This window comes from Lucilia sericata, unplaced genomic scaffold, assembly GCF_015586225.1.
Source record: "Lucilia sericata isolate MDLA Ls3-8-SP2 unplaced genomic scaffold, ASM1558622v1 Contig000040F_arrow, whole genome shotgun sequence".
NCBI lineage: Eukaryota > Metazoa > Arthropoda > Insecta > Diptera > Calliphoridae > Lucilia > Lucilia sericata.
This window is the reverse complement of record NW_023994078.1, coordinates 374,388-389,269: the sequence shown is the minus strand read 5'-3', so window position 1 is coordinate 389,269 and position 14,882 is coordinate 374,388. Positions and strand designations below refer to the sequence as shown.

Below are 14,882 nucleotides of genomic sequence, written 5' to 3'. Positions count from 1 at the left end.
TTTTAAAAATGGGACTTTTTTTGCTTAAAAGAAAGCTTATACAATTTTCTTTACGTCCATTTTGGAAAAACAGGGGAATATTAAGTGTCAAATATTATATTGAGTTAAAAAATATTTTTTTTATAAATATCCCACTAGCATCCCATTATGGGATATAAAGCCCTTAAAGGAAATTTTATAAGCTATCTTTTAAAAAAAAGGGCCCATTTTGAAAAAAAATAAGAAATAAAAATTAATAAAAAATAAATAAAAAAAGTTGTTTCTGGCCTACTATCCAATAGTACTAACCCAGGTACAAATTTCGTCAAAATTTTGAGTTGGGTCGCTTGACATGAAATTATCCATATTCTTATTCAAAATAAATTTTTAACAAGTGTCCAACTCAAAAAACCGATTTGAGTGAAATTTGCACCAAGGTTAGTACTATTGGATGGTAGGCCAGACACAAACTTTTAGCTCTGTCGGAGGTAGAGGGGGTCAAAGTTGGAAATTTTAAGCATACAGGGTTTTTTCAAATGAGTGTAACTTTACACCTATTGGTCCTAGCAAAAATTGTCCAAAGGAGTTCAGATAGCTATTTCTTTCATTTACAATTACAAGTAATTGTAATTGGCAAAACTTCAATTACAATTACAAGTAATTGTAATTGGTCTTTACCCCCCGGCACGGGTTATCATTGTTCGATTTGATTAAAGCTTAAAACCAGTTATAGACACTCATAAACAAAATAAGACCCATCTAACCAAAATCGATATTTTTTGGACACCTCTAGTGTACACACAGAATTTGTGTATAGTCCAGATTATAAAACTGTTTATACCCATCTAAAAAGATTCCAAAGCGAAAAAGAACTACCAAAAAAGCTGAAAAGGACCTTTAGGGCACTAAGAATCATTTTATTTTCGTGACAATTAAATTTTACATTATTGATTGTTTTCTGTGTTGAAAAATCAATAATAATTTTTAAAATTATTAAATTATATTAAATTATAAATTTTCCATAAAATTTGCAACAATTTGTTGCAAAATTGGTATTTGCACTGAAATATCATGAAGTGCACTATTTAAGTTACAGAAATTTTGTTTATTTTACTATTTTTATACATTTTAAAACATATTTGCCATCTATTGGTGAATAGCAATATAAAACAAATTAATTTCTATTGAAATTGTTTTGGTTTTGTTCTATGAATACAAAGCATTGCCATATTGAAATTAGCTAAATCCAACAATTTTTTTGGATTTAATAAATTTAATTTGGATTTACTTCTTTTAGCTGCAGAACCGCCATTTTTGCACTAAAATAAATTTTTCTTTGACCTTATGTTAGCTTATACAGTGTATTTTCAGATAATGATGACCAAAGCTAAATTTCCGCCTCCAAAGAAAGATTTTTTCTTGAAATAAAATAAATCCAAAAATGTATCCAGTGTTTAAAAAAAGCCCCTATTAATTAAAAATCCTAAAATACATATATTATAAATATAGTTTGTTCCGCAATCACGTTTGTCTGGAAGCGTCAATAGCAATAGGGATATGGTGGAAAAGGGAGAAAAACTGGGGAGAAATATTTATTTATTGTCTTATATTGTTTGTTCAAGAGCGATAATTTATTATTTATGTAGCTTTTTAAAATTTAAGAAACACTTATTACATTTACCCTTATTACGTTAACCCTTAGGGCTAAAACGGGTAAAAAAGAAATCGTGAATATGTTCAAAAAGTTTAAATATGAATTAATATTTTAATGTAACATAGAACAATAAATGTCATGTTTTGGGTAATTAAAAATAAACGGTAAAAGGGGTAATTATTTGTTGTTTTATACTATTTTAGAAACTTTTGTGAATGTTGCTCCAACTCAATGCAAGAATGGACAATTCTAATAATTACTTATTCTTCATCGACTGCATCACTAGTCTAGGCCTAGGACTTAGGAAGGATTATAAGAGTAGGGAATAACCCGCTCATAGAAACTTGTCCAATACTACTGTATTTTTACCACTAAACAGTATTAATGAATACAGTTCCTTCTATAACTGATATTAATGCCTGATTCTGTTAGATTAAGAGTTGTCAAATCGAGATGTGATTTTTAAACATTTCTATCTACATATGTTTTAACGCTGTTCCTTTTTTTACTTCTTGGTCCTTAAGTGAACTACTGGTATTAGGGTGATCGACTCGATTTTTCAACCGGTTTTAAAACCGGTTTTTTCTGCTTTACCAGTGTCGGTTTTTTCTTAATGTTGATTTTTCGAATATCGAATAACCCGGTTTTTTCACTTTTTAAAAACCGGTTTCGAATACTTTCATTTGCTTTGTATTCAAAGATTATTTAAATATAATTTTTAAGTAAATAATAATACAGCCCGTCTAAATTTTAAAAATATTCGAGTCGAGGAACTAGCGTATATTTTTCTACAGCTCCTTTGGTTAAACTTTTTTGATTTTCCTAATTAATTAAAAAAAAATATTTGTAAAATTGATAACTGTTTGATAAAATTTTATCAATCTTAAGATTATATTCCAATTACAATAATTAATTTACGGCTGAAATTTTATGGAAGTGTTGGAATGCCTATGCAAATTTCCTAAACAGGGCTTTTAAAATAAGCTAGGATTACATAGTACCTTATGTTTAACAGAAGTGTCCCACTTTTTTCCTAATTTTTTTATATTAATGAAATAATGTAAATCAGACGACTAGATCTAAACAACATTTTTATTTTATAAAAGGTTTATAAAACAAAATTTCCATATAAAATCTTATTTTTAAACTGTTTATAAAATAAAAATTTTGTTTGTGAATAAGGGGGATAATCTTTTAAACTGTTAAAAATCATTTCACATTAATCACATTAAGTTTTTCAAATTAAAATATATTTTTTTATTTATAATGAAAAACCGGTTAACCGGTTTTTTCTGAATTTGAAAAATATCAACCGGTTTTTTTAAATGTCATCTATTCGAAAACCGGTTTTTGGAAAATGTCGAATAATCGATCACCCTAACTGGTATACATATGTATATATTTTGTAAAAATCATGTTTGCAATCAAAATGTTTTATTTTTATTAACTCATTTAATTACGTCTTTATTGAACGACTTCTTCAAAATATTCAATTATGATGAAAATGGATGACATTTATGTTAACGAATTAAATAAAATAATATTAGTTTATGATGATAATTATATAAATATGTTGCTTCATTGTTACAAAAAAAAGAGGTGTTAAAAGAAAATATTAAGTAGAATTAGTAGATATGTGAACGAAATATTGGCAAGCATTTAATAATATATTATAATAGAAAAAGCTTAATATAAGTTCTTGAATTGCTGCAGTTTTTTAATAATAGCAAAATGAATTTTAAAATTAGTATTACTTATTCTAGTTTTTGTTTGCATAAAGTTCTGTTTCATGTTTTTGAAATGGGTAGTAGACTAATACTTTATATTTATTTCATATACTTAAATTTTTTATAAATTAACTACTTAATTATGTATCACATACTTATTTTATTTTCCTAAATTAATAAAGGAAGCGTTTATAAATGCAATAATATTTATCAGAGTATCTCGATTCAAGTTTGGATTACATTTATACATCACTGCATTTACAAACGAACCTTATGTGAACCAGTCATAAGCAAATGAATTTTTTCTGTAATACTTATGTATGTACATACTTATGTATGTCTAAATTGAAACTTTAAACACATAAAATACATTTTAAAGATTTCTAAAAATTCTTCATTTACTTGCTGGTTTCACAAGATTTTATAATATTTACTATATAATAAGTATTATTTATTAAAAATACAGTGGTTTCAGTTGTTTGATTTTTTTAATATAACGAAATTTTGAAAACGAAAATTGTTATAAACTTTTTTATTATAAATGTTGCTAGAATTGAAATAACGCGTTTGGACAAAGTTGGTAAATATCGTTTTTTATGATATTCTGCTAAAGGAATAGTTATGTTTTTGTGGACAAATCTTTTATTGTGTTAATGTCATCATAATTTCTCAATAATTGTGGTTTTGTGGAAAAATATCAATTGTTGACACAATTACTTATTATTTAACAATTATATTGTAAATTTGAAATTTCACAAAGCAGAAAAATTATCTTAGATATTATAAAATATTTTCTTTACATTTATTGTAATTATAAAGTTATAGCTAAAAATATAGATGCTAACATGAAAATTAGTTATTTCTAATTAACATTATCATAATGCTAAAGATAATACCAAATATTTTATATGTACATTGGAGGTGTCTAAAAAAATCTATATTGTTATATGAGTCTTATTTTGTTCATTAGTGTCTAAAACTAACTGGTGGTAAATTTTAGTCCAATCGGATAACGGGAACCCGTGCCGAAAATGATCGCAAAGTGTAAAATTGGGTAAATAATAAGACTTTTTTTTAATTTCTTAAAAAATTGGTTGTAATGTTAAAAGTATATGGTAATTTTTTTTTTTATTTTCAGAAATTAAAAAAGTCCTATTATTTACCCAATTTTCAACATTTCAATAGATTTCCGGCACGTTCGCTTTATCCGATTGGACTAAAATTTAACACTAGTTAAAGGTACATATTAAGCGAATACGGTATGTAAGAAGGCAAAGTAGTCAGTTCTGTCTACTGCGTGATCAGTAGACCTGGCTTACATAATTTATTACTGAGTCCAATTTTATCTGAATAATTGAAACAGAAAACTTTTAAAATTTCGTCTCAAATGTAAATAAATAGTAAAACAATAACAACAACATAATAACCACTGCATTTTTCGGTAATGGTTTTAAAGTACTTACGATTTTTAGGCAAAATTTCCTCAGCATCTGTGGCTGGCGTAAAGATTTTATGTAAATCAATTTTCTTCGTTACATTGGTAGATTCCTAACATTTATAAATAAAATTATTTTTAATTATGGCAAACTTAAGTTTTAGATTTACTAATTAAAAATAAAAGTCATAATACTATATACGGTTTTACCGATTTTTGATACTCTACAAATTACGAAAATTCTCATTTAAATGAATGTGAAAGTGTTTTTCCACTCCCAAATTGTTAATTGTTTAGTTTTAACCATATGTATTCTAAAAAAACTAAACATTTTTAAGAATATCTTAAGAAAATTACAAATTCTAGCTTACAATTGGAAATAAGGATACCTTGAATACGTTTTCATAAAAATTTAAAATCAGACTCCATACTACAATTTAAAATTTTTAAGAGAATATTAACAAAATCACTTTTATTGGTCGATCTAATCTAATAAGGGGTTATAGTACCTTATCATTTCATCCTGCAGTGGACAATAAATACTTTTGCTTATACACAATAGACGAGTTCATACCAGTATGTAGTAATTTGTGTGTTTTTATGTTAGAAAATAATGTTGTTGATAAAGTGCATACAAATTTTGTACGTTGGCAGATATTGCACTAGGTACCATACTCTGGTTCAATATCTTCATTTATTTAACGGGTGCAAGGATTGAAATTAAAGATTACATTTCACAATATTAACGTCGGAATCAGATTGGGAAATTTACTGATTATTTCTCATTTATGGATATTTCTTTTAGAAGAGTTATTCAAAAATTTAAATTATTAAATTACGAGCTTTTATATTTGTTTTAGAAAACTGGATTACTTTAAGTGAAATTTATCTGTGAGCATTGCTTGGATATTGTTTAAAATTGACATTACCTCTCAAACATTTGTATTGAAATTAAATCTAATGTTAATGAATTGAAAGACGATGCTTTAAGTTTATAAAATTAGAAAATAATTTTTATAAAAGTATGAACATAATTTATAAGTTATACAAAATTTTAATATTGATATCAAAAGTCGATATCTGTTATACATATGTATCAGATCCATTCATATTATTCAATTCAATTTCGTTCTTATTATTCCCATTGAGTTTGTTTAACCTTCTTCGGACTTTCTGTCAAAGTTTTGTACATACATAAATAAACAAAAAACAGGTTTTTAGTAAAAATTTTAATTAAAACTTTACAAAAAGTCAAAAATATGCATTTCCAAATGTTTGGGAAGAAGCTAAATACGTGTATAATTCCGATTTTTTAATTTAAAATGCAGTGAAACGTTTTGATTTGGCAAAATTCGAGCTGCCAAAACTTACAGTATTGTTATTTTTCTGCCATATTTGTTGACTTAATTCAGTCAAGAATTGTTTTTTGTTGGGATCGTGACGATCACTAGGTTTAAAACCACGCTTTTTTTCCACAACACAATTGGCAGTGGTTTGGGATTTTTTAACACTGCCGCTCATATTGCCACTGCTTTCATCTGTTACATTTAAACTCGAGGTACTTGCACTTTTAAACATTTCTATGTTTTATTATTGTTATCATTCGTTATTCAAATTGTTTTTCCTCCATTCGATTTTTTGTTTGTTTTATTTGATTTTCATTAATTATTTATAATTTTACAGATACATAAGCTGTTCCCCGAGTGTTTTATTTCAAAATATATAGAATTATTTTCCGCTCGTTTCTAAATTAAAATGCGATCTAACTAACCCCCACAGCATATTAACATGCGCTGGTCCATCCCCACGAAACAAATTTGCCTGACAGCAAAAAAATCAGTTGCGAGCGCCATAATTGTGCCAACAAACATTTGAGTCTGACAATTTCTCTTATGAGTATGTAAATATCGTAGAGATTAAAGAGAGATATAAAAACATGCTGATTGACAAACACACACTTGTTCTTAATTTATATATTAATACAATATTCTAAAATAATTTTAACGCTAACATTAACAACAACATTTTTATGCATGTTCTATTAGTCAACAAATAATAAATATAATTTTGTATATAATTTATTGTTTAAAGCAAACAAATATGTATAAATACATACATACATATATTTTAACACTTAAAATGGGTCAAAACATAACACAGGGCGACAAAGAATTTTATTAACATTTTAAAGGAAATTAATATGCAGCCTGGACTGAACGAATTTTGCTGGAACTTTGAAGTAAGAAAGGTATTTTGATTATAAGGTAGTGTTAAGAGAACACCTAATTGTTTTTTGTTAATGCAGCTTGTTTTGTTATACATATATGGAATTTGACAGCGTGCTTTAGAGCTCATAATTTTGTTAATTATTATGGTATCCCTTAAAAAATTGACATGTTCTAAAATTTATATACCTGTCTGTTCTGTAAACCGAATCCGAGTAAAATTCTCGCTTAAAAACGAATTCTCTCGAGTACACAAATCTAGTCGAAAATAAATCTATTTTAATTTTATTCAAATAAATTAAACAAATATTTTTTGGTTTTTTTAATATAATTCTAATTTAATACACCCTGTAACAATTTAAAAAAAAAAAAGTTGATATGCACGTGAAACTAGAGACCATTTATAGCAATTCTGCATACTTTGATTTTTATAATCAGCTCTTATATCCTTATAACAGTGCTTCAAAAATTAAAGGACTAACAGTTTCAAAGGAATATTTAAAATATTTATATATTTGCTGCTTTTATATATACTGCTCAACCGATTTACATGAAATTTGGACCACTAATAGGTCTAATCCCAAAAGGAACAATAGGCTATATAAGATCATGATCGGATGCCACGCCCTTTTTTACGCCCACTGTTTGTAAAACTATTATTACACTAATTTTGCAATCACATTATGCAAAAACTACTAAACAGATTTACATGAAATTTTGCATACCGATAGGTATAAGCTCGGAAAGAACTATAGGCTATATATAAGATATTCATCCAATGCCACGCCCCCTTCTATGCCTACTTTTTATATCCTATCCTACAATTATATAAAAGAGACTGTCAGTTTGTTACGCTTACACGGCCAAACTATTGAACCGATTTACATTTTATAACACTAACAATTCTATTCTAATGTGGAACAATAGGCTATATAAAATCATGATTGGACGTCACGATTCTTCTTATGCTCACTTATTTCTATATAATTGCTATAAAAAAATTTTCATTCGAGACTTACTGAAAACTACTGAACCGATTTACATTAAATTTTGTATACCGATAGGTCTGACCTGAGGGGAACTAGAAACTATATAAGGGAACTAGAAACTATATAAGATCTGGATCGGACGCCACGCCCTTTTTTAAGAAAACTTTTTGTAAAACAATTATTGTACCAAATTTACGTTCAAGCTTACAAAAAAGTACTAATACGATTTTCATGAAGTCTGTTATAATGAATGTTGTGCAATGAACAGTACGACACATTACATCTTCAAAACGTACAGTATTGTTCGAAACCTAAGCAACTTTTTTTGGCACTGTATACAAAGCGCTATATTTTCTATATTAATAGATTTATTCAAAATTATATAATTGATAATAATAATATTATGTGTGTACATTATAATAACAACAACCAAATTTTAATTCCATTTCGATGTGAGTTACAAGAAAATAATAACTGAATTAACTTAAGCAACTTTTTGATCTTCTTATGAAAATATTTGTTCCAAACACTTTATGGAATAGATTAGTTACTAGTAGGGATGCCAAACGGGACTGGCTTTTACAAATCCCGGGATTCGGGATTTTGAAAATTGCAATCCCGGGATCCCGGGATTTTTCGGGATCCCGGGATTTTTCGGGATTTCGGGATTTTACGGGATTTCGGGATTACATGAATTTATTTATTTTATATATGAAAATCTTTAAATCATCATATTTGTAAAGAAAATTGTTTAATTTTGTGGAAATTTAGAAGACAGAAGATATATTTAAATTAAAACAATCCAATTAATTCCAATTTTTAAATAAAAACTTTCAAAATTGCATAATTTCTGAAACTTTTTAAATACATACTTACTTCCTAAATAAATATCAAGTTCCGAAATTAGACATAAGCACTTTTTAAAACCTCATACTGTTCCATGTGAACTAATAATTATAACAGATACCAATTCAATTATCCGTACATCAATTTAGAACCTATTCTTTGAAAAATATTTGGAACTTTACACAAAATACATGTTAGTTTTGGAACATGTTATTATATTCGTAGTATTAATTTAAAATTTTATGTGCATTCAGAACAAGGTAATTTACCTTTACCGGTATCACTCAGATTTGTAGAAAGTTAGAAATGTAAAATCCTCTAGTATTGAAAAATAAAGTTTGTATTCGACTTTGCCGAAATTAAATACCCACCATCAAAATATTGTAATGTATTGATATTAATATCAGCATCAATGTGATTTTCAGAGGAGGTCCAATTAGGTTTTCTTGTGTCAATTTTGGTCCAAATTTGCATCACAAATGGAATGAGTCTTCTAACTCGTGTTTTTAGCTTACAGACACAGAATGTGTATACTTTTTGGGTCGGTCTACGACCAACATTTCGATGTGTTAACAAGTAAGAAGTTATAGTTGGGCGAAGCCTACCATATAATACCCTACACCAGTTATAAAATAAAATGTGATTTATTGTTCATAATAAAGCATCTAAGTTGAATTGTACCTTGCCTTATTTTTTGTTGAATAAAATTGTGTACATTTAAGTCATATTTCGAAGGGGGCTTTGTATAGGAGCTAGGGTCAAATGAGGCCGTATCATCAAAAAATACATCAGGGTCATGAAGGCTAGTATAGAACTTGGCTTTGCAGCTTTTTGTCGAGATACGAGTATATTAAACATAATTATGAACTTAAAAGCCCTATTCGGCGGGTTCAGTTGTATGGGGGCTAGGTCAAGTATTGGACCGATGTTACACATTTTCAATAGGATCCGTCTCTAGTACAATAGAAGATCATGCAAAATTTTATAGAATTATCTTCAAAATTGCTGTAGTTTGATTACAAGGTTTACACGGACGGACGGACAGACGGACGGACATAGCTTAATCGACTCAGAAAATGATTCTGAGCCGATTGGTATACTTTAAGGTGGGTATAGGACCAATATTATTGTGCATAACAAAAATCAGCACAAACCCAATATACCCTCCCCACTAAAATGGTGTAGGGTATAAAAACGAAGTGAATAAATAAATTTATATGTGCTATGTGTATGGAATCATACCACTTTAAAAAATAAAAGGTTTAAATATGTATAAAATTAGCTCTGCGGAATTTAGTTTTGCATGAGTCGAAAATAAAATAAGATCGTAATTTTCAAGTTAATGAAAATTATGGCTCAAAAAAAGAAAATAAAAACAGTTTTTGAAACAAATCCCGGGATTTATTTTGAAAAATCCCGGGTTTCGGGATATTCTAATCCCGAAAAAATCCCGGGATTTATTTTCCAAATCCCGGGATTCGGGATTTGCCAATCCCGAAAAATCCCGGGATTTTCGGGATCGGGATTTCGGGATTGGCATCCCTAGTTACTAGAGTAGTTCGTAATGAATCCCAATCGGATTTTAAGCTATTCGCCCCTGCAATGTTTTCTAAAACGGCGAGTTCCGAAACAGCACTTCAAAACGCCGAACAGCAACTCTAAGGGCTTTGAGTCAGGAAATTTTGATGAGCAATCAAAGAGTTTGGGTCCTATTACCCGATAACAACTATTAGATCAACTTTGCCAAAGGTTTTGGTTCATTATCATGCTGAAAATCGAAATAAAGTAAGTTGTTCTGTTCGGTGTACCTAATGGCGAAAAACGTCCCAAAAGGAAAAACAAATATCATCGTAGATTAAAGACTTAAAAAAGCATGGAAGTCAAACAATTAAGGTTGTGGGCAAGATTTTTAGTGAGTAGAGTAAGTCCTGATGTTGAAATAAAAATAAAATTGAATTGTTTTACTTTCTGGGACATTTTTGGCCAACAAAATGAACCATAGGATTAAGTACATTGAACAGAACAACTTACTTTATTGCGATTTTCAGCATGATAATGAACCAAAACCTTTGGCAAAGTTGATCTAAGAGTTAGTTATCGTATAATGGGACCCAAATTCTTTGATTGTCCATCAAAATCTCCAGAGTCAAGCCCCTTAAAGATGCTGTTTGGCATTCTTAAGCGCTGGGTCGAAACTCGCAGTTTTAGAAAACATTACAGCTGGCGAATGGCTTAAAATCCGATTGGGATTCATTACGAACTATACTAGTAACTAATTTATTCCATAAAGGTGTTTGGAACTCAAAAGGACCAAAGATTTTCATAAGAAGATCAAAAAGTTGCTTAAGTTTCGAACAGCTATTTATGGAGTTAATTCAGTTATTATTTTCTTGTAACTCACACCGAAATGGAATTAAACTTTTGTTGTTGTTATTATAATGTATAATATAAATATAAATATTATTATTATCAATTATATAATTTTGAATAAATCAATTAAAAAAGAAAATATAGCACTTTGCATACAATGCCAAAAAAAGTTGCTTAGGTTTCGAACAATACTGTATATATATTTATTATTATATAATAAATATAAATGAGACTCTTTTATTATTATATTGATTGGATACAACGTACATTTTTATGTTCGCACCAAATTTCTACGCTAAATATAAAAAACATGAACCAATTTTCAAGAAATTTGGCAACAGACAGTGTATTTCTGGAATCAACTTTTTGATCTGGATTTTATGCTTCATGAAATTTTGCATTACAACAGTTCTATCGTAGAAGGTTAGGTTAGTTTGAGGAAGAAAATGTTTAATACATCAAATCCGAATAAATACACCTATACCACTAATTTTGGGCCTGTTACGATCTTAATGAAATGCAATGACCTTTTTCCGTTCATTTTTTGTTACATTTATTATGCTCATGATTTATACTTCTTATAGTATATGAGAATTATTATTTAGCTAGTTAAAATTTTAATAAAAAATTTATTTTTATTTGAAAACTCTAAAATGTTTGTAGGTCCTTAACTTACTTTACGATTAGGTAAAATAAAAATCTGTAATCAATTTAATTTATAATCAAAAATCGGTTTTCATCTAAAGCGTAAAATCGGTTGTGGATTCCTAAATCCCATCACTTATATTTTCCACGCGAAAACTATTCTTATTTCAAAACCTGTAATCCCCTGTATATCCTATAAGAAAACTATTTTAAAACATGCCTACGATGCCACTTTTGTATGCAGTACTGTACAAAAAAACTATAACTATATTAGATCTTGAATGAATGTCTACGATGTCCTTTTGTATGCAGTACTGAATAAAAACCGCTCCTAAAATAGGGTAAATAATATTTTCATATTACATTTTTCACAAAAATTCGAATTCTAAACTTAAATCTACAAATACATCTAGAAAATCATATCTCCCCTTAAAATTTCTATTTATATAAATCTTTAAAAATTTACTTTAAATAACTCTCAATTCCATACAAATCGAGTTTTATATAAAAAATATAAAATTTAAATTGAGATAACAATAAAAATCAGCAATAAGTTAAATAAACCATCAAAAAATTTTTTTATATAAATTCGGTTGCCATTTTTTAAATGCAGCTCAAATCTAAAAAACCTGATATGTATTTGACTACTCATTAGAGTGTCCTGAAAGACAGCACTTTTGCAAATCTTATATAGGTATACCTTCTGCACGTATGTAGCGCCGAAATTCCGAAATTCTTTAATTAGAGGAAGATGTGGATATTTTAATAAGTAAAATTATTTGGGTAACTTTTTTGTATATCTAACGATATTTGAAATTTAAACCTTTATTTCTTCGGATTTAATAAGTGGTGTCTAAATTCATCCAAAACTTTACATACTTTTTATAAATTTTTTTTTTTTTTTTTTTTTTTAAATAAAGTCGAAAAACTGGTGGTTGTACTCTTTAATAAACAACTCAACATCGTTTGTCAAATTAAAAGCAGTTTTGTTTTCTCTGTCAATATTCCGGGATTCTTCATATTTTCCTAGGACAGAAAAAAAACGTAATTTTGTTCTTTTTAAAGGAATCTGAAATCAATGAGCCCACATTTTTCATGATTTTGTGAAGAATTTCTCATAATCGTTTCAGAGTTTTTTCAAGCATGTACTTTTTCAAACAGCAAGAAATCGTTTGAAATTTTATACGGTTAATGGTACATATTTTTGAAATTAATAAAATGCCCCGAAGACTTTTGTCTCTTTACACCAGGGGCATTACAATTCAAAGTACGGTGCGACCTTATTTAAACTGAGCAGTGCTTTAAATCTACTGCACATGGAAAAAATAAAACAAATCATTTGAAAGTGTTCTTGGTTTCCTACCAGTGATTGAAAATGTTGATTTCAGCATAATTTCTCAAAAAAAGTTTTTTTAATTTTTCTACAAATTAGTCAAAATATCCTAATTTAAGCTCATTTTCAATTTCTAAACTTTCAAGGTACTTTTTGGTCCAGAAACTGACTTTAAGAAAGGCAGAAAAATAATATAACTACTTTATCGTTATAAGATAAATGTTGATATCGATTAAAAAAATAGAAAAATATTCTCTTTACTTTTGGAAGAAACCCGGGCAACGCCGGGTACACGCAGCTAGTTGTTTATATAAATTTGAAATTCCATCTTTTGGAATCGAATGTCCTTTAAACTTTAAGGTCCTTTTACAGGGGCATAAGAGCTGATTATGAAAAACTGAGTACACAGAGTTAATAGTAATAGTCCACATTTTCCTGTACACATAGAATTTTTCATGTGTGAAAATGACTGTTGCACGGTGATATAAATGCTATGGGCATTTTATACTCTTTTCCATTTAAATTTTGATTATTTTTCAGAATTTCACGTTCAAATAAAAATTCAATTTGCAGAACACCAAATTCGGTTTAAAAAGCTTCTTGAAACTAAATCGATTTACAGAACAGACATGATCAACTTAAAACATACTGCCAATTTTAATAATGGTAGGGTCATATTTGACTCTCGGTCCCAAAGTTTAATGCCAGATAATTTTGGTCCAATTGAACCGAAATTTTTAGTTTAAAATCTTTTAAAGGGCCTTTCAGACGATCACACTTTACGTACGACAAGTCTATTGAAAAAGTAAAATGAAATTCCATCCGTATATATGTGTTTAAATAAAAATCTTCTCTTCTACACAAAATTTTGACAGATCGTATTACTTGTGTGCTCGTGTGAAGGGGGCTTAAATGACATTTGGTAGTTTGGTTGGTTGGTTGGTCTCAATTTAGTAGGAATTTTTCACTTAGCTTCCATGCAATCAAACCACCCGAATAGGGCGTTTGGGCTTATGGTTAAAGTAATTACACTAGCATCTGGACAGAAATCGGCACATATACATAGTTGTATATACAAGGCATGTTTTTTATCTCCGAAAGAGCAAATAATGTCGAAACTAATTACTTTCAATATATTAATACATATTTGTTCAATTCACAATCGATGTTGTAGCATTGTATGAGTAGTAGGGTGATCGACTCGATTTTTCAACCGGTTTTAAAACCGGTTCTTTCTGCTTTGCCAGTGTCGGTTTTTTTTTATTGATTTGTTGGTTTTTCGAATATCGAATAACCCGGTTTTTTCACTTTTTAAAAACCGGTTTCGAATACTTTTATTTGCTTTGTATTCAAAGATTATTTAAATGAAATTTTTAAGTAAATAATAATACAGCCCGTCTAAATTTTAAAAATATTCGAGTCGAGGAACTAGCGTATATTTTTAACTTTAAACTTTTGATTTTAAACTTTTTTGATTTTCCTAATTAATTAAAAAAATTTATTTGTAAAATTGATAACTGTTTGATAAAATTTTATCAATCTTAAGATTATATTCCAATTACAATAATTAATTTACGGCTGAAATTTTATGGAAGTGTTGGAATGCCTATGCAAATTTCCTAAACAGGGCTTTTAAAATAAGCTAGGATTACATAGTACCTTATGTTTAAAAGAAGTGT

General features: G+C 28.3%; 1 protein-coding gene across 10 annotated transcripts in view; it reads right to left on the bottom strand.

Annotated features, from left to right (window-relative positions):
- The window catches only part of LOC119613687 (nuclear polyadenylated RNA-binding protein 3), a 71,381-nt gene that overhangs the window by 24,349 nt on the left and 32,150 nt on the right, over positions 1 to 14,882 (bottom strand). For 8 of the 10 annotated variants that reach the window (XM_037969738.1, XM_037969762.1, XM_037969713.1 and 5 more), the window contains one exon: positions 4,824 to 4,908. In XM_037969738.1, the coding sequence (XP_037825666.1) occupies positions 4,824 to 4,908 (85 nt within the window). Of the gene's footprint in view, positions 1 to 4,823; positions 4,909 to 6,166; positions 6,619 to 14,882 lie in introns of those variants that run through there. The other 2 variants (XM_037969776.1, XM_037969782.1) reach the window with 2 other exon arrangements.